The sequence below is a fragment of the Pteronotus mesoamericanus genome, unplaced genomic scaffold (genome assembly GCF_021234165.1).
Source record: "Pteronotus mesoamericanus isolate MK-2021 breed Mesoamerican mustached bat unplaced genomic scaffold, CSHL_Meso_final contig_221, whole genome shotgun sequence".
In the NCBI taxonomy this organism is placed as follows: Eukaryota; Metazoa; Chordata; class Mammalia; order Chiroptera; family Mormoopidae; genus Pteronotus; species Pteronotus mesoamericanus.
Window position 1 is genome coordinate 18454595 of NW_026555092.1, and position 20629 is coordinate 18475223.

At 49.9% G+C, this 20629-nt stretch overlaps 1 protein-coding gene across 11 annotated transcripts in view; it reads right to left on the minus strand.

Moving 5' to 3' along the window:
• ERI3 (ERI1 exoribonuclease family member 3) overlaps positions 1-20629 on the minus strand; it is a 122156-nt gene that overhangs the window by 24841 nt on the left and 76686 nt on the right. For 9 of the 11 annotated variants that reach the window (XM_054572118.1, XM_054572116.1, XM_054572114.1 and 6 more), the window contains one exon: positions 216-315. In XM_054572118.1, coding sequence (XP_054428093.1) covers positions 216-315 — 100 coding nt within the window. Of the gene's footprint in view, positions 1-215; positions 316-6478; positions 6737-20629 lie in introns of those variants that run through there. The other 2 variants (XM_054572112.1, XM_054572110.1) reach the window with 2 other exon arrangements.

Here is a 20629-nt window from a genome sequence, read left to right on the forward strand (position 1 = left end):
CCAGGCTCCTCCTAAATATTGTTTTGAGAGTCCCTTTCCCGTGGTCTGGTTCCACTCTCCCCTCACTCCACCCCCTTTCTCTGCTTTCCCCAGCTACGGAGAGCACCCTGTTAGAGCGCTGAAAGAACCACAGGACCCTTCTGTGTACCAAGGGACTGGGGCATGCGGGCAGGGGACTGACCGAGCTGCCAGGGGGGACATGTGGAGGGACTGACCAATGCCGCTGTGGGGCCGGCCTATGTGTTGCAGGCTGAGACCCTTGTTCATGTCTAGAAGTCCATTCTTGGGCCAGCAGCCCATGGCGAAGCTGTAAGCCTGGAAGACAGGAGGCAAGAATGGTTAACAGAGGCCCTGACCCCTAAACCAACCCTATCACTCACCCTCCCCCCACCAAGTCTTTCCCCCCAAGCGCTTACTCTCATCATGCCACTTCATGACAATCCCCTCACTGGGTCCCCTTTCCACCAGAAAACCCCTTTCTCCTGCAGAGCTCCCCTTCTCCTGGGTATCTCCCTGTCAGAGGCCCCCAGCCCTCACTGGGTGCCCCCTCACCAGCTCCTCTAGAGAGCTCCCATTTACTAAGACCCTCCTCGTCAGGACCCCTCTTCTCACCAGGGCACGGCCTTTCCCCTTAGAGTCCCTCTTTTCCAGAGTCCCCAGCACTCTGCTGGGTCCCCTCCCCACAGTATTACTGGTCACAGAGACTGGTGTCAGAAAGGGCTGGCAGACCAATGTATTCAAACTTCACAGATAGGGAAACCAAAGTGAGAGCGGGCCGACCACCTGCCCATGGTCATTACTTCTGAACCAGACAGGTGAGGCTGTAGAAGCCTGAGTGCCATGTGGTGGCTCAGCTGAGGAGGGGTAAGGTCACCTGGTTGACTCAAGCAGCTGTGAGGGGAGCACATGAAGGGTGTGTGTATATGTGCACACGTGCGCAAGTGTGTGTGTGTGTGTGTGTGTGTGTGTGTGTGTTAGGGAAAGCAGATCTCTGCTGAAGGTCAAGTGCTCACTTATGCATATTCAAAGCGGCCACCCATCGATCTGTACTTAATTGTTTTCCTGGGGTTGGGGAAGGAAGTGCTGGGGGCATCGATCTGTTCAGACCCCCGGCACTTCACTGCCCCCCTGCATCCCCTACTCGTGTCACCTGGCTACAGCCAACCTCCCTGGGAGGTTGGAGGGGGTGTAGGGCACATGGCAGGACAGGGACGGCACCTTCTCTTACAGTCCCTTACAGGCATGATGACTTGGTGTCACAGGTGAGGAAACTGAGATCCAGAAAGAAGAAACACACAAGGGTTAGAACACTATGAAGTGGCCCAATGGGAATTTAATTCCTGTTCAGCCTGCTAGCAAAGTCCTGGGCTTCTTTCTACCAGTGGGCTTACACAGCTAGCTGACACTTCAAACATCATCCATCCCTTTACCTTAGAAGTCCCCAAATATCAGGCTGCCCTCCCAGTGGCAGGAAGCAGGTGGGACAGTGGTCCATGGGAATGAAGGTTGAGTGAGTCCCCAGAAGTTGGATGGTGGGTCAGCCGATGATACTAAAGTGACTGCAGCCATGGCCACACAAGCGCTAACGTGCCCCTTGCCCATCACCAGGCCCAGGAGGTTCCCCATCTCACTACAGACTCCTTCAAAAGGGAGGGCACTCATCCCAAGATCAGAAACAAAAGATAGGATCTATGTCAGGGCCAAGGAGCTGGGCAGAGCGCTGGCACTCTTCATTCCCAGCCGCAGGAACCAAGCCTTGGCCCCACAGCCACTGAAATGCTAGGAGCCAGTGTACTTCACCCTCAGCATCCTCCAAAGCCATTTTCCTTGACCACAGAGGTACTAGCCACAGCTCAACTTCCCAGCCAACACCCGCACCCTTTCCCAGGTCACAGCTGCAACCACAAATTGGGGGCTGAGTGTGAGGCTCAAGGACAGTGGAGAGGTCGCTGGACAAGGCCGAGCTGGGGGAACACAGACAGGGAGAGAAAGCAGCCCGTGGGTGGTGCACAGCTGGAGAAGCTGCTAAGCACGGTCAGGGCCATGGCTGGAGTGCAGTGGGCCAGAGAGCAGCGGCGGGCCGGCTTTCAAGTACTTTAAAATCACTTACAAAGGCCGGATTAAACGATCAGAAATTCCATTTAATAGGACAAATAAAGAAATAACAATCTACTCTATCAGCCTGGAGAAGGCGAGCGGGATGGTTTTTTTTTTCCCCTCTAAAAAGGAAAAAGGGAAGGAAGGGGAAAAAAGAAGGATAATGTGTGTTTACTCAAGCAAAGAAAAAAATATTTAAGTGATGTCGGGGAGAAGATTGCAGTAACTAGTGAAGAATAACATCGTCTACTTTGCTGTCAAATCACACCCGAATTTCAGTAATAGATTCTCGGCTGACACTCAATTCAATTCGAAGGTGATCCTGCTTTATCCCAGCCCATCAAATATTAAACACTTGCATTAGCAGGTGCTGCCGCTTCCCGGCTTAAAGCAGCGGGCGGGCAGGGCTGCTGAGGCCCCCTGCTCTGCTCTCCGCTCGGGGACAGGGCAGCTCAACGTTATCTGCACGTCATCCAGAGCCTTATCACAGCTAAGCGGGAAGACCACTTCAGATAACATTAGACGCTTGCCCCAACGCGTGTCAGCATGATTAGATTATTATTATAATAATGACTCCCGAAGAACTTCCCTAGAGTGGGACATATGAAAGGGGGGTGGAGGACAGCAGGGCCCAGGAGGACCAGGCTGGACCAAGGAAAGCCAGAACCCATGGCAAAAATGTAGGGGAACCAAGCAAGACAGCAGCCCTGGTCCCGCCTGACGAATGCCTTTCAGGAAGGGCAGTCTAGCTTGTCAGAGCTGGGGCGAGATGAATTGGCGTCTCCACCGTGGCCACGGGTGTCATGCCGCACAGTTTCATATTCCCAGATAAGGCGTGATAACCAATTGCTGCTGTGACATGGCCTCATCCAGCACTTCCTTAGGGGGGCATGGGCGGGAGGAGGGGGGCAACACGTGCACATGGGTCTGCCGAGCTCCTAATAAGAGGGATTTAATTTTTACAAATGCTGCTTCCAGTGGGACCTTCACATACCAGCCTAAGTCCAAAATGATATTAAAAATGGTTAATTAAAACTGCTCTTCTTCAGCCTGGGCTCCCTCCCTACTACCCCTGCTGAGAACCCTGGAATGCCTCCTCCAGGTACTGCCACACACCCCTGCAGAGCTGAACCTTCACACGTGAGCACCAGTCTCATGGGACCTTCTGGGCACAATACAATAGACCAACACCTCAAGCTCCCCCAGCCATCTCAAGTACCCCTCAGGCACAGCCAGTGGACACAGAGAGCCACTCAGAGAATATGGCGTCCTACAGCAACCTGTGCTCCTACTGAAGCGTGGTCTGGACCCTTTCACCTGCTGCTCTCTGAACCTGTACCCACACGCCCACCACCCCCAGCACTCATTTCTAGAGCTCCTGCCCCCGCTCCCCGCCGCCAGATAAACACACAATCAAGCATGCATAGCCACACAAGTGTGCCCCTCCTTTCATTCTCCACTCCCTCCCAACATCCTCCCTAAGAGATTACATCCATCCAGGATTCTTAGCAGAGCCTTCCTGGGAGTACAGCTCAAGAAAAGATGATGTGGGCTATGTCTCAGGTTCTGGCTAAGTCAAGCCTGGGACCCAGGGAACCACCAGAGCATGAGGGTTCAGGGAGGCTATCCTCTGTGGGTTGCCACAGGGACAGTGGAGACAGATAGGCCCATATGGGATTGGAAGTGGCTAGGAAAGCTTTCTGGAGGGCACCAGGTAGAAAACATACCCAAAACAAAGGAGAATGGCAGGAGCAAGCTTGGTGAGGGCACAGGCAAGGGCCTGGGCATTGCTGCGGCAGCCAACGTGGACAGAAGGGGTCATATCTTGAGGTCCTGCCTCCCAGCTCTGTGCAAACTGGCATCAACTGAGGAGCCTTTTCCCCCTACTTGCTTCCTATCCCCACTCTCTCTCTCCCCCTCCTGCCAGCCTGTGGGGTGTTAGGGTAAGGGACTCAGAAGCTTTTTGACCTCGATCAGTGCTAGGCAGGAATGTTTTAAGACTTCTTGCCAAGATCTGTGCCTGAGCCCTTTTCCATGCTGGTTCCAAATTCTCTGAGTGCCACTGTTCCAGCTGCACTTCTCCCAATCATCAGGTCCCACCCGACGGGTTCCTGACCAGGGGATGGGGCAGGTGGAAGGATGTCTGACGAGCTCAAGCCCTATCCAGGGCGAGTGTAATCAGTGTGAGATGCTGGTCTACCAAACTGCACCATCCCAGCCCTATGCCAGGCAGGCACGCACACTTCCTTCCCCTGAGCTGCTGTAATTTCCATGCGCAGGGAAGCAGGTGCCGAGCTGCTCCCGGCTGGCTCTCCCCTCTCGTGGCTCTGCCCGCCTTGGCTGCTGCCCCATTAGCTTAGTGGCCAGCCATCTGCGACGGGCCTGCCACGCAGCCCTGCTGTAGGCGCGGCGGGTGGCCCCCTGTGTAACAGGGAGCTTTGCCATTAGCGCCTTTAATATTCTGACACCTCAGCACAGCCTGCTATTACATGCAAACGCTGATCGCCCTGTGAAATTACATTGCTGGGCCCGCGAAATGGAATCGTGTATAATCAGCCTCCTCCATGCACTGTCAGTCCCATCACAAACACGGCGCCCGGCGGCTTACGGGGGCTTAGCAGCTGCGACAAGTGTATTGGGTTTAATAGATGAAGTAGCCCTCATCGGTAGCAGCATCAGATTCTTCAAAGAGGAAAGAAGAGGCTTCGACAGCTGCTGGGGTGCCTCTGCCCATCCATTCACTACCTACCAGGGCCCTGAGCGTGGGGTGGACACAGTGGGCAGGGCAGTGGCTGGAGCTAGAGCCCACCCCCAACTGCAGAGAGAAGCACCGACCACCCCTGCAACTTCCAGAAAACCCAGAGTGTCCAGGCCGACACCAGCATATCCGCCCCATCCAGCCTCTCCACAGGTTGGGGAGGAACAGACCTTTAACCAGACCTCTGGTGACTGTCACCCTCTGCATCACTTCCCAAGCTGAGGAACCAAATCAAACCACTGCTATTCCCATAAACATCCAACAGACAAAGGTGTGAACATGACACTCTGTAGGATGGGGGAAAGAGTCTGACAGATGTAACTACTACCTAACCTTTTTATCTAACCGGCCTACACTTCTGAAGCTGGTGAACCAAGTGTTGAGGCCAGAGGTAAACATGAAGACGGCATGCCCAGGAGCCCAGTCTTACAGAAGGGCAGTGTCTGCGGGCTTGGCAGTCAGACAAATCATGAATTGGTTCCCAGTTCTGCCAGTTACTGGCACTGTAACTTTGGACGAGTTGTTAAATCTCTCTGAGCCTCAATTTCCTGTATTACAAAATGGAATGGTAGTTCCTTCCTCCAAGTATACCTGAGGTCACTCATGAATGTTTCACTGCTACCTCCAAATATTCTTGGTGCCATCACCCAAAATGCACTTTGCCTTTGAGAATGTTGTTCCTTCTCCATTTGCTGGGTTCGGTCTAACACACCAACTGTGGCAGATTATATTTTCCAGTGATGGCTCTAATATTTCTCCTATCTCACATGCTCTTCTTATAATGTGACTCTGATATACCTACCATAAAGAAGGGGAGTCTATGTCACCTCCCTTTTAAACAGGGTGGGCTGTTTGTTTGTTTCTTTCCTATTTCAACCAACATTGTAATGTAGAAGTAATGCTATGTAACTTCAAGAAATACTATATAATTTCAGAAAAGCGAGGGCCCCTTCCTCCCAATTTTCTCGAACACTTGTCCTGGAGCCCTGAGCTGCCCTGAAGGAGTCAGACTGCTTCGAGGTGGCCATGCTGTGAGGAAGCCCAAACAAGCCCACACAGAGAAGTCATAAGGCTAGGTAAAGAGAGAAGCCCAGAGAGCTCCCAGCCGCTACAACCATGCACCGTGCCAGCTCGAGATAGTGACTACAAATGTGAGAGAGGGCCTGAGTCAGACCACCTAGTTGAGCCCTTACTGAATTCATGATTGATGGAAACCATCAGCTAATAAAACAGTCACTAAGTCACTAAGTTTTGGGGTAATTAGTTACGCAGCAATACTAACTGGAAAACCAATGGAAACCCCATTGAGTTGGCGTGAGGATTACATGAGTTATTGTACGTAAAGTGCTTACAACAAGTCTCTTTGAAAGTTATAAGTTGTATGCAAGTATTAGATTATACTTTTTAAAGTCCTCCATTCACAGCCATCCAGAGCTGCTGCCTGTTCTGTTAACAACCGAACTTCTCAAGGTTTTCTCCGCTCACCTCCACTTACCTCCCCCATCTCTCCTTAACACATGCAGGCTGGTTTCCAGCCTTAACATGCCACTTAGCTCCTGCTAAAGTCAAGTCTTCACTGTACTGCCCACATCTATGGGCAGTTTCAGGGTCTTGCAGCCTGCTTCATCTTTAAAACCCTTCTCCTTTGGTTTTCTCAACATTATACTCTGAGTTTTCTTATGTCTCTGTCGTTTTCCTGTCAATCTCTTATATAGTCTCTTCTGCATCTGTTCATCCTATGTGTGTGCTCATATGCTCTCTCTTCCTGTTTTTGTCTACACTCTACAACTCTTCCTGGGTGATTTCTTCAATTTCTTTGTCTTCAATTTCTCCAACTTCTTCTTCTTCTTCTTCTTTTTTTTTTAAAATCCTCAACCGAGGCTATGTTTATTGATTTTAGAGACAGAGGAAGGGAGGGAAGGAGAGAGAAAGAGAGAGAGAGAAACATCGATATAGGGGAGAAATATCAATCGGCTGCCTCCCATCCACGCTCCAACCAGGGATTGAACCCACAACCTAGGCATGTGCCCTGACCAGGGACTGAACCCACAACCTTTTGGTGTACAGAACGACGTTCCAACCAACTAACCTACGCAGCCAGTACTCTCCAATTTCTAAATCAATATTTCTTGCCTCTACTCGAGTGTCTAACATGTATATTCTGTTGCCCACCTGGCATTTCCAACTGGCTTTTACTTAGACACTTCATTCTCAATATGTTTAAAAACTCACTTCAAACATCTCCCCAAATAGCCCCTTCTCCTGGGTTTCCAAATCTCAGTGAAAGCTGTTACCACCTGCCTGGTCTACCAGAAAAGTGGGGGTCATCATTGCTTCCTTCTTCTCCCTTACCACCACTAAGTCCTGGGATTGCTGTTTCACGCCTCCAAGACTTAGGGAATTTCTTCAGCCTACTAAGAATGGCCCTCTGACTTCTCCCGCTTTTTGTCCAACTGAGTACATATTCCTCTATCAATACTCAACTCAAAAGTATTTTCTTTTACTAAGTATTTCCTGACTCATACCTTCTTTAAACCCACCCATACTCTAAAACAGCACCTACAACATTCGATTTGCTCATAGATCTGTTACCCCATGATGCTGGAAGATTCTGGGGGCAGAGGTTGTAACTGCTGTCTCCCTGAATGGTTTCCACTAAGGGAAGGGGAAAAAGACATCTTTTTGGTTATAATTTTGCCTAGCAGGAAGGCCTGGTTTTCAGAGTTGCTACTTCTGTCAAACCTACCCAGTCTCCTTCAAGAACCTCTGTGGCTCTTGTCCACTGGAACAGCAATCCCCTGATAACTGTCCTTAGCACTGGGGGCTCAGCTGCCTTTTATCAGCAAAGGAGACTGTTCCTGACCCCTTCTCCTTTTCTGAACCCTTTGGCCTTATGAGTGAGTAGCCCCCACTCCCCAGGCCCACCAAAGGCCTGGCCAGCATAGTGACAGCAACAAAAAGATGGACATTCACATCAGGGGACACAAACCCATCCTCTACACCCAGCTGGTAGTGCTGCGCTCTCAGTGTTCCCTGACTACCAACATACTTTGGAGGCCCCAGAGCTGCTGTTGCCTCTATCCATCAACAGAACCTGAGTGGGATAATTACCATCTCTGTATATTTAACCTTTCTGCTCACTGCCTACAATAGGACAGCTGCCTCTTGTCCACTGGACCACCACCACCACCACCACCACAGCAAATGCCAGGCTGTACCACAGGTCCAGCGTCCACATTTGGAGAACTGCTGCCAGCTCAGTGTGATCCATGAGGGTCCTGAGTCTATTTATCAGGTGGAGTAATCTCCCTTGTGTTCCTAGAGCTTCATGACCAAGTCAGAGGGGACCTGGGGCCACTGAGGTTTATGGGATGAGAACCAGATAAGGAGCTCCCCAGCCATGCTGCCTCAGCCCCTGCAGGAGGGGCCGGCCTGTCTGGGGAGCCACGTGCTACAGTCACAGAGTCAAAGATAGCAGGTCAATCTGAGCCAACTGCCCAGGGTGAGAGTTACATTGTGAGTTTTCTTTGTTTTCATTACAATTTCCTCTCCCATTGCTTCTTTTTAGCCAGCCCTTTCCTCCCTGGGGTGCTGGGGATTGAATGAAACACCACCCCTGGCTCCAATAAGTGTATTTCAATTACATCTGTCACTGCGTAACGATATAATGATATATCATGTGATATTAAATCCATGGTAATCATATCAGGGATTTTTTTTAATCGTGCACTAATTGCATTATTACATCTCTATAATTAACAACAGGAGGTATGGAAATTCAGTTAAGGCAGAAGGCTCAATGTACTCCCCCCACCCCACCCTTGCCCTAACTCCCCAAAATTAGGCCCACTTAGGAGATGGGACTGCAGGGCACTAGCAAGATAAGCCAAAGCCCCCACCTTCCTGTGCCTCAGCCATGGGCAAAGCTTTCAGCATCCAGCATCCAGCATCCAGCATCCAGGGCTGGCAGAAATAGGCCAGACTGAGGCCAGGATGCTTCCTGTCTTGTGGCTGCTCAAGAAAGAGCCTGGGCAGACGCCATACAGAGGGGCCCAATGACAGGGCTCAGCTGGGCCTCCCAGACCTCCTGCCATTGCAGCACCAAATCTTCTCCATAGGGAGGGGGTGTTTCCTTTCCTTCAAACCAGCAAGGCCCTCAAAGGTGTTCATAAGGCACAAGGCAAGTTCCTGCCTCACGGCCTCCAGGACAAGAATTCCTCCTGCTACTGCTACACGCACTCCCTCCCTTTGACCCAGCCCTTTGTGGTGGCAGCTCTCAACATTGCCAGGTCCAGAAGCTGTGATGTCTGCCTCTTGGTCCTATCATCCCTGGACTGCATAAAACCAATTCTTCCTGGGGCCATTCCTCCCCAGTCCTCTCTCTGAAGTCTGGTCCTTCGTACTGTGTGACAATTGGGTTTTTGATAATCATTGGGGTCATTCCCCTATCTCTCCAAAATGGCCCAAGTTCTTATGTCCTCCCACCCGAGCCTACATGGAGAGGGGATGAGCTCAGGACTATAGCTTGAACTATGTCAAATGACCCTGTCTCTCCCACCCCCTTCCTGATGCTGAGCTGTTGGGCTAATCCCCTGAGGGGTGTCAGAACCAGTCTGCAAAGCAAAATTCTGTGTTTCAAGTCCAAAGCTTTGAACTTGGCATGTAACTACCTCAGTGAGGGGCAGGCATTTTGCTAAGTTTGACTCTCAGAAGTTGGACAGGCCTGAAGATAAAAGAGAAAAATCATGTCCTTTTTCCTAATAAAAAGGAGACACTAATAGCAGTCAGCACTTAGGCAAAGCACTTTAAGTTTCTAAAGTGCCTTCCAAATTAAAATATAAGCCTTTATTGAGCATGTGACACCACCACCACCACCCACTCCTCAAACATGAAGGCATGTGCATGCTTGTGCACAACACATGCACCTTCATCTCTTTCTCTCTGAAAAAATAAAAAGGGTGTTCAGTATCTTCATCCAAGACCCCCTTCCCTCTTCACTGGCTTGCTCATATAACACACACTTATTGAGCAACTACTGTGTGTCAAGCTCTGTGCTAGGTGCCAGAGACACGCAGATCAAGTAAACTAAGCCACTGCCTTCAAGGGGCTTCCAAACTAGGAGAGACATGTAAATATGTATGTAAACTCACATACAGTGAGGGGATGAGGCCCTGCCAGAGCAAACTCTAACCAGGCTTGGAGGAAAACCTCTGAGAAGGGCCATGAGGGCCTTCAGTCGGACATCTGAGGTGGGCTGCCTGGAAAAGGTGGACGCAAAGGCCAGGAGCTCAACTCAGTAGTTTGAGCTGAGACAAGAAAGTCGTCAGAAAGTGTACAAGAGGTGGATGAAACCGTGGAAGTAAATAAGATCACCCAGGAGGAGAATAAAAGCCTTTAGGGTCAGACGAGGCCCTTCTCTTTTCTGATGTTTGGAGGGAAAAAAGGAAGGCTGAGAGATGAGAAGGCTGAACACGACAGTCTCCAGCGCTAAGGCCCAAAGAGCCTCCTCTCCAGGCATGCCCAACATCCTGGTCCCTGCACCTCCCTTTGTTACCTCTACCTTCATCCTACCCAGGTGGAATATGATAAAAAAAGTACAGACTTTGGAATGACACTGACTCATTCACAGCAAACGTTTACTGAGAACCTGTTACATGCCAGGCTACATGCATTCACTGAAGGCCTGCCAGACCCTAGCAACTCAAATGAATCATATATAGACCCTGTCCTTAAAGAACTCACTGTCCTTTGAGGAGAAACAGACGTGGACACCAGTAAGTGCCCAATCACCGCAATAGAGAGTGATTAGAGAGAACTGGAGAGGGATATAAGGGGGGAAGGTGCTCGGGCTCAGGGGCATCGGGAGCCCAGAATGGGCTGGGCTGCCTCCTAGTCCTCTCCTCACCCCACAAGCAGCAGTCGGCTGGCTGGGACAGGACTGCCACACAGACTGCAGACTGGGCTGGGGGCAGGGGTGTGAGGAGGACCCTGAGCCATGGCTGGGAAAGGGCTAGAGACTAAAAAGCAGTGAACCTAAGCCAGGATCTTCTGGTTGCAAAGATGAAGATTATAAGGCTGTGACCAAAGGCACCGAGGAGAGAAGAGGGAAATGCTCACTGTATCGTCCCAGGGTGATGGAAGGGGCACCTTTGGAACAAGCAACAGGACTTGAATAGAAAATGGCAACTCTAGTCCCCAGGCCTGTTTCCTCACTGGCAAGTGAGGGACTTAACTGCTTGATTTCTCATGTTCCTTCTTGATTTGAAACCACATCTGAGGCTCTTCAACCTACCACAAGAGCCAGGCTTATTTCTGTTCTCGCACCTTTGTTCATGTCGTTTCCCTACCTAGAACGCTAGTCTTCCTCTACCCTCTCCAAATCCTGTCTGCCAGGACTTAACCTTCCGGAAGCCTTTCTTAATTTCTCTTCCTCCCTCATCCATGTCCCATCCTGACCTCTACAGTTCTCCCAACGGCACTTGGCTTAATTACATATAACATCTAGTTTAGTACTCTCATGTGATTGGTCTATGGACTGCCTTCTCACTCCTTGACCCCTGACATCCATGCCAGGGGTGGAAGGGAAGCTCTACTCTCACAGGCTCCAGAAGAAGGCTGAAGTCTAGGTCCCTGCTCCCTCTGCCCATAGCCCTTTGAGAATTCGACAGGCCTCCACTTGAAAAGGGTGCTGAAAGCAATGATGTCTCCAAGTGCGATGGGAGATATTTGTGTCTGCTTTACCCTTGGCTTTTTGCTCCGGTTCAGGTAGGAGCGGGGTGGGCCGGCTGGCAGATCTGAGAGCGCGGCACGCCCCAGCGGGCAGGGCGCACAGCGCGGAGGAAGGCGCGAGTCAGTCTGGAGTGCTCCCCATTTATCAAGCTCACGCAGGCCGCCAGCCGAGCGAGTCTTTCTATCATTACACCTCTCAAAATCCGATTCATACCACTAATCCTGCCTTCATTCTCCCAGATTAATAACATCTCTTTCAACCTTCACAGTGTGATAAATAGACAAAGAGAGAACAAAAGGAGAGACAGAAGAGAGAGAAAGAGCTGGAGCAAGTCCCCATAATAGAGAGAGCCGAGAAAGAGGAGAGGGAAAAAAGGAGAGAGAGCGAGAGCAGGCAGCGGCCAGAGACTACAGCTACCTTAGAGAGCCACTGAGGAGAGCAGGCGCTGCGCCCCGCTATGCGCTCTGCTCTGTCCCCAAGAGAAAGAAAGGCTCATTAACAGCTCCTTCCTGCCTGCACTTTTGTTCAAATTCTTTTCTTCCCTTCCAATCCTGCTTTAGGTCAAATTCCAGTGAAAATGAGTCTTCTGGCTTCCCGGTCTCCTCCCAGCCTCCCTGCCAGGCCCTGGCAGCAGAGCTGGATCGAGGCACAAGGCAGGGCTGAGAATGGGTTTAGCATGGGTGGAGCAAGCTGGCCTAAAGTTTTGTCAGAGCCATTTCCTTAGCCTGAACCTCTGCTCCCTTCCCTGCCCTCAAGGCAGAATGCGAGGAGGAGCAGAGCTGAGGGGAGCATAGGGTCCACTCCCTAAGGCTCTGTCCTGTACATCTTTCCAACCGAAGGCTCCAGCTGGTGCAATGCAAGGCCCACAGCCCCCAACAGCCCAGGTAGATGGTGATAGTACGTACCCCTCCGGCTTGTTAAAACAGAGAGGCGACCCGTACCTCTAAACTGTGATGAAGTGTGCTGGAGAAAATGAACCCCACTGGCTCCAGCCTTGGTCCTAGCACAACTGATCTGTACACTTCTTATTCTCCCTGCCCAGATGCTGGTCCACACTTGGCTCCATATCACACTCTCCATCCTCCTCACAGACTCAGTTCAAGGCTGGCCCCCTACCCCTCCCCACTTCAGGATGCCCATTTGAGCTCTTCCAGAATTTAGGCACTCCCTCTTCTGGGATCTGGGAGGCAACACCATTTATAATTACCCTGTAGTGACGGTCTTCTTCACTCCACTGAAAATATGTCTTTTGAATTCTCTATCCCAAGTCCAAGCTGCCCATGGCACTTCGGTTTTCTCTTGACTTTGCCCAAACTAGCCCTAGCAGAAGACTAAAGCCAAACATGACTCAACCTTCCCTCTGGACTGTGAAGTATTCCTAGGCAGCTGGCAAGCCTAGCTTGAGGCAGAAGCACTACAGACTGGGAAGCTGAGTAGGTCCTGTGCCTCCACTCCCTTCACCATCCATTAGAGTGGGTGAGGGGGATGAGGGGGCTGCATCAAGTTTCCTACCTACTACTCTATCCCTCAGCATATCCTCAGAGGGGAGCGGGGCAGGGCATGGGGGGGTGTGGTGATGGCACCTGTGCAGAAGGAAGGCCTGCCTTGCTCAATCCAGCCCAGTAGGAGGAGCTTTCCAAAAACGTCAAGGCTTGAAGGACACAGTCCGGACAGGAAACGACCTGAAGCAGACCCTCAGTAGAAATCTGGTGCCCCGATGGTCTGTTTAAAGGCAGGTCCCATCTAGGGAATACCTTGCAAACACTTGCCAGATTCTTTCCTCCAAAAAGCCTCTTTATACTCCCTGCCACAAAACAGTCCACCTTCTGGATCAAAATGGCTGCTGCATACTCCCGCTATTCATTCTGGGGATTCCATCACTTCTAGCCCCAACTCTCAGGTTAGCCAAATTACATCTCTACTTGGGGATATAACTCAAAAGTTCAGAGAAAAGAGGGCTTCACAGGGTCAAATAAAAGAGCAAAGTGGGTAGAAGTTAGCCCTTGGGATATCCATTTCGCAAAAGATGCTGAAATTCCATTAACTTTCCCTCAGCCCCATATCAGAAGGACTTGCCACACTTTTACTTGCTCCACCAGGCCTCCAGGATCAGACACCTGCAAATATTGGCGGTGGAAGAATGACAGTGACTGACATTTGCCTATGGGTCCAAGTGGCCCAAGGAGGTAGGGGACCGAAGACATAAGGCAAGAAGCAGAGATAGGTACACAGCCTCGGTGAAGGAGAATTGTCTTCCCTACAATCTAACCCACTGGGACCCTGGCCTCCAGAACATACTAGGTCCAGCTGGCCACACAGGCCCACATTGCCTCTGAGTCGAAGACCATAAGTAGAGTCCCAAAAGCATGGATCCCAGGCCCTTTCTTCCCTAAGAGTCTGCACTGCTGGCAGATTGGATAGCCTCAGCCAGTCAATCCTGCAGTCCTCTAGACACAGGCAGCCAGCAGGCCCAGATACCCCTAAGCTCAGTCTAACTAGCTTTCCCACTCTAAACTGCCAGGCAACTTCCTGGATAGCTTCCTCAGGGGCTCAGAAAGATGCTCCAGTCCCTGCCCCTGACAAGAGAACAATCCCAGGCTGAGAGAGGAAAGGGCATGGTGGTCCCTCTATTTTCTGCCTCTACTGTCAATCCTCACCTAATACACACGCCAGTCCCTCCTCCCAGGGTGAGTCTCCACCAGGCCATCCAACTCTGATGGATGCATTCCATCCTCTCAGGGGGCTTGGCCCCTTCAGTTGAGCAAGGCAACCTATACTTCAGTAAGGGAGCTGTCTGGGGATCAGATAGAAGGAAGTCAGCCAGACACAACAGGGTCTCTTGGCAGATCAAGAAGCCAGACCCAAGTGATGCTTTTCCTCCCAGCCAGATGTTGAAAGCTCACTCCCTAAGTACCTGGTTCTAGAGCCCACTCCTCCAGGCAGCCAGCGGCATATGGCAGGGAAGAAGTTGGGTCCTAATGTGTAAAAAGCTCCAGCAAAGCAAAATCATTTACTCTTCGGTGCAACTGCTCAGCAGAGCTAATAAATCTTGCATGAGCAGGGCCGATTCTAATTTCCTAATATGAAAAGGCATTTGGATTGAGAGAGAGGGGGAGATAAAAGTGATTGAATCTCCAATAGTCCAGGTTACTGACAAGAAACATCCTGCTCAGCCCTGAGAGAAGGATGGCAGCGCCCACCCGCCCACACACACCCATCCGTTCTGCCCCCCACTTGGCGCGATACATCTCAGTCTTTTCTATTGACAGGACGTGGCTTTAAACACAGTTACACAAGTTATCATTTCTGCCTTCTGATCAATCTGAATTTTCAGGACAATTACCCTCTTAATCAATGATTGCTATCAGCAGCCCTGCGCCTGGACGGATTTCTCAGCAAGGTAATCATGCCGCCAGGCTGGACGGCGCGTGCATAGGCAATGAAGCTCCGGGTGGGGTCTCCTCCCTCCCTCCCCAGTTCCCCATATCCCAGAGCTGCTGCCAGTACCGAGGACAAGGACGGCAAAGTGTGAAGGCCACTTCAAGGAGTGATGGGAGTAGAAGGGAGGGGAGGGGGCCGAGCCACCCAGTCAGCCTTCCAGGCCACCTGATTACGGAACAAACCTATTAAAACCCTGGATTTACTGCCCACCACTCTGATGCATCTCCACCTGTCCTCCTACCATCATTCCTATCTCCTAATTAGCCTAATAAAGCCCAATTCTAATTATGGGCTCAAACTATTAGGTTAAGTACAAAGAAAAAAGAAATATTGGTTTTACTGATCTCTCAGAGCTATTGGTTCTAGAAATTCCTTTACTTCTGCAGACCTGTTTCATACAGGCTACTGACTGGAATTCAGGGGTAGCATCTTCTCCTCCCCGCAATGCCCAGGCATTTAGAGCTGTCACAAAGCCAGCCTTTGAAAGCCTCTTAGCTGAAGGCCACCCAACCCAACACACCACCCTCCAGGGTTATCCCACAGGTTCAGGCCGCTCAGGAGAAGAGGGAAGGAGGGGGGAAGGTAGAGCTGGTCTCTGCCTCAGGGTTGCGTTAGAGACTGTATCTGTCATCATGGGGGCAACTCAGGAGAATTTCTCAGATCAGCTGTTGCAGGGTAAGGACTTACACCAGAGAGGTCAACAGTGGAATGAAAAGGGCATGGTCCAGAATACTGACAAATGAACTTACACTTCAGCATGGGTGGTGGATGTGTGTGTGTAGTTATACTCAGGGCAGAGTGAGTTATGGGATTAAAACAGGTCCCCACAATTTGCTATTATATCCCGAGGGGTAAAAGAATTAGAAAGCATGCATGTATTCATTCACTGACATTTACTGAGTGCTAACCATGGGCTAAGTGGCAGGGATGCAGCAGTGAACAATACAGAAGTGACCCCAACTCTCAGGGTCAGGAGCTCATACTACTTGGAAAGACAGAGAAGTGTAAAAAAAAAAAAAAAAAAAAAAAAAAAAAAAAAGCAAAAACAATAAAGTGACCTTGTGCATGTATGGTCATAGCAGCATTCATCATAATAGCCAAAAAGTAGAAACAATCCAATGTCCATCAATCGATGAGTGGATAAATAAAATACGGCATACCCATAGAACAGAATATTATTCAGCAATAAAAAGAAATAAAATACTGATCCACAGGACAGCATGGATGAATCTCAAAATTTATGCTAAGTAAATGAAGCCAACCACAAAGGCTACATAAAAGAAATTCCCAAAATTACAAGAATAGGCAAATTTATAGACAGAGAAATTAGGCTAGTGGTTGCTTAGGGCTAGTGTACTTGGGGGAAATGGAAAGTGACTGCTAATGAAGTTTCTCTTAGAGGGGGCAAAATTGTTTTAAACTTAGATGGTGTGATGGTTGTACAACCCTATGAATATACGAAGAAACACTGAATTCCCTTGGAGAGAGGAGAAGGGAGGGAGGGAGAAACATCAGTTGGTTGCCTTCTCTTATGCACCCCAACTGGGAATCACACCCACAACCTGGGTATGGGCCCTGACCGGGAACTGAACCTGGGGCCTTTTGGTTTATAGGACAACACTCCAACCAACTGAGACACACAGGCCAGAGCTCAATTGTACACTTTAAATAGGTGAATTGGGTGGCACGTGAATTATATCTCAATAAAACTTTTTTTCTAAATCCTCGCCAGAGGACATGCTCACTGATTTTAGAGAGAGGGGATGGGAAGGAGAGAAGCATCAATGTGAGAGAAACCCTGATCGGTTATGCCTCTAGCATGCGCCCTGACTGGGACCAACTCAGGAATGTACCCTGACTGGGAATCGAACATACAAACTTTAGGCCCATGGGACAACACTCCAACCAACTGAGCCACACTGGCCAGGGCTCTCCATAAAACTTTTTATGTACATTACAGTAGAAGAAGTGCCTACAGCAAGCTCACCAAGAGTGAACAAAAGCAGGGAAAGCTCTAGTACAGTGCTTAGGAACTCAATATAGGTGTCTGAAGAGGGAGAAAGTTCCCAATGGGAAACTGGAAGTCTTCGCAGATGACAAAAAGGAGTTAGGATAAGTAGGAGTTCAGTAGGCGGGAATGCAGTAAAGGACAATACAGCAAATGGAACAGATGTGAATAAAGCATGGAAGTGGACCATATAGGCTATCTTGGTATAGCTGGACAGGTACTTTGGGGGTCTCAAAGGATGGGCTAGAGCGTGTATACTTCATTCAGTAGATATCAAGATTTTTTCAAGTAGGGAAGTTAAATAATCAGTACAGGATAGCTTGGAGTTTTATGATTCGGGCATGGGAGACAACATGTCATAGGTGAAAGGGCATGGGTTTTGAAGTTAGATACCCTGGGTTTAAGTCTTTTAATCCTTCTCCCAATAAATTTGAATGACCATGAAGGCTGGGATTTTGTCTATTTTGTTCACTATTTTATCTCCAGTGCTTGGCAGAGTGCCTGACCCAGTGGGTGCTCAACAGCCATTCACTGCATGAGAATGAATGACTATGCTGAATTCAGTCCCATTTGACAAACATTTATTCAACACCTACTGTGAAGGTGGAACTCAGTTACACAGTGTGAGCTGTTTAAGGATAGGACCCCTGTCTCATCTCTGACCTCTGCCTGAGTGCCAAACACAGGTTCTGTCTGGCACAGGACAGGTCTCAAATCACATTAATTCCCTTCTCTTTCCTGTCCTAGGAGGTTTCCATAAGACCCAGTGAATTCTTGAATAGGCTTGGCCTGAACACATCACTGTGGCTGGCAAGAAAAGGGAAGCTGAAGCTGTAGGGGTGGATGACTTCAGGAGCAGAGGGTGGTGCCCACAGTATTTGTCTCAAAGCAAGCCATGGAGCTCTAGGAGGCCAGCAGGCACCTGAGTCATCAAAGCCGGTAAAGAAATGAGTGGTAATGAGACCATTCTCAGAACCCTCTGCAAATTGCCCTGCACCCAAGGCAGCAGACCTTTATGTGCTAGGAAGGAGGCTAGCATGGATAGAGTGGAAATAAAGCTGCAGGACTTGCAGCTGGATGAGGAGGGATAGATCTGGGCCTTATTTCCTGAGCGCCATCCTGACCCTGGAGATCCACCATTTCTGCTTCTCCCCTCTGTTCAGGAGAGAGCCCTTCAGCTCATGGCTGACCACAGTATGAAGGGGGCTCCTCCAATTCCTGCAGGGCTTCCCCTCCCCTCCCTTTCCTTCCTGCAGAGCTTCCCTCAAGCCATAAAAATAAAATAAAACACAAACACCCACAGTCCAGGAGGAGGGCGTCAGACAGATAATGGGCATTTTATATCTTTTTATGACACTCCCCATAGGCAGCTCGGCAATCACAGCGCAATAAAGGCAGGCATGCAGCTTGCATAGTTAAACAACTGCCGGGTAATTAGGCACAGCAAACACACCACTGGGGAGGCCTCATGGCTGTCCTGGGATCTGCCTTCAGCCTGCCTTCCCGCTTGCAGCCAACTAGGTGCCAAGCCCAGGCCTAAGCCACCATAAGACCGGATCATGGTGCTGAGGACGGACCACTGGCTGCTGCCACGTGCACCCCTGCCCACACCCACACACAAGGACTTCCTAAGCAGCTAGGCTGGATCTCATAGCCCCAGGAGAGCCTCTTCCAAGTAGGGAAGCCTATGGTTTCTCAAGGGCCCTGTCTTAAGGCCTTTGACAAAGTCCCAGGGCTGGCTGGCTGCAGCAGGAGCTGGCTCATCTGGGTAGCTCTGAACTTACTGAGTTGCACAGGCAAGGGACACATGAGCACACAGACATGCCTACATAGACTCTGTCTCTTGTAAATTTCAACTCAGTATGAAGCTCTGTACAGGTAGAAAACAGACCTGATTCACCTGAGTCTAAATGCTCCAACACACAGGGCTCCCGTGAGTGCCTGGTGGCTGGATGTTAATTTAGATGTCCCGGCCCAGGCACAGAACAGGTCACTTGCTACCTGAGGCTTAGGTCCAGGCTGATCTAAGCCCAGCCAACAGAGAGAAGTCCTCACCAAGACTGAAGGAATGGCACTGCAAATCCATACAATTCCCATTCCTTCTCTAGTGACCCACCTGGTCAAATTTGGAAATTTCAGGGAGCTGATGGATAATTAATGGGACAGAATAGACAAAACACTGCTATAATCCCACTTGAAGATGGAGACAAAGATCCCACCTCTAGGAACCACACAGATCAGCCCTGAGGAGTCAGCCAGAGAAAATTAAGGCACTCAACCCTAAACCACTCTTGCCTCAAGAGAGCTGATAGCAGATCAGCTGAGCTCACAGACAGACAGTGCATTGAGCTGGCAGTCCAATATGAATGTGAACACATGTCCAGCTACCTTTCCTGGTCTACCTGGCCATCACTCTGCATCTGCCAAGAAAACCAACAAAGGGGATCAAAGGCCAGAGGAAGGGCCTGGGCCACAGCCTGCCTTAAGAACTACCCCCGACACACACACACTCCCCAAAGGAACAGGGAGACAACAAGCTTCTCCTCACCCCATGTTCTCATGGAGAAGCCCAAAGCCTAATGGCATTCAGCTCTAGTCCAAGCCACCCCAAACTGCATCAGGCGCCAGTTGTCCAAATGCCTCCCCAACACCTGAGCTCCCAGCAATCCTGACCTGAAGTCAGGCAATGCCCTGCCTTCCCTGGACCCTCAACTTTCCCAGTGGAATAGCAAAGTAATCCCAAGGCTAAAGATCAAACTAGATCAGGGTAAAAGAGGGACTACTCTTGCCTTCCTTGCATCTGTCTCATTATTTGCAAAAAGAGGAAACCTAAGGTGCCATGAATGATTTAAGAATGGCAAAGGTAGAAGAGATCAGTTTACCCAGCTCCCTTATTTGTTAGATGAGGAAACTGAGGCCTCAGAAAGAGCAAGTGACCCAACACCAAATCCTATGTCTTGATCATCTATCTTCAACTTTTAGTCCAGCATTCTTTGTATTGCACCACATTTGTCCTCTAGAGACAAGGGCCTCATCTGTCCACTTCCAGGTTGCCTTAGTTAAACCATAGATCCCATACCTACACCCTCGCCCTTAATCCCATGTGTGGGCATGTGCACACACCTAAGTATACATAAACATCCCCACATAGAGAGATACACTTCTTTAGACACGTACAGACATGCACATACACCCACAGATAGATCTCCATACAAAGTCTCACCTGGGAAACCAATTCCTATCCCTCCCTAATCACTGACTTTCACTAATCAGACAACTAGTAATGGCTGGTATGTGTTTGCCGAGGCCTCCAGCTTAAACCAGGCCAAACCAGAGGAGCTGCCTTCAGGCGGTATTTGCAATGGAACAAGTGACAAAAAGGGAGCTGCGAAAAGAGAGAAACTGGAGTTACAACCTGGTCATGTGACCTTGGGCAAGCTTCTTAATCTCTCCAAGTCTCTATTTCAGCACCCATAAAATAGGGACAACAGCCCCTTCCTTGCTGCGTAGGTGTGAGGATTAAATGCAATAATGTGTGTAAAGCACCTAACACAGAAGTTGGCACCAACTGGGGCTTAATATGTTTGTGCTTTAT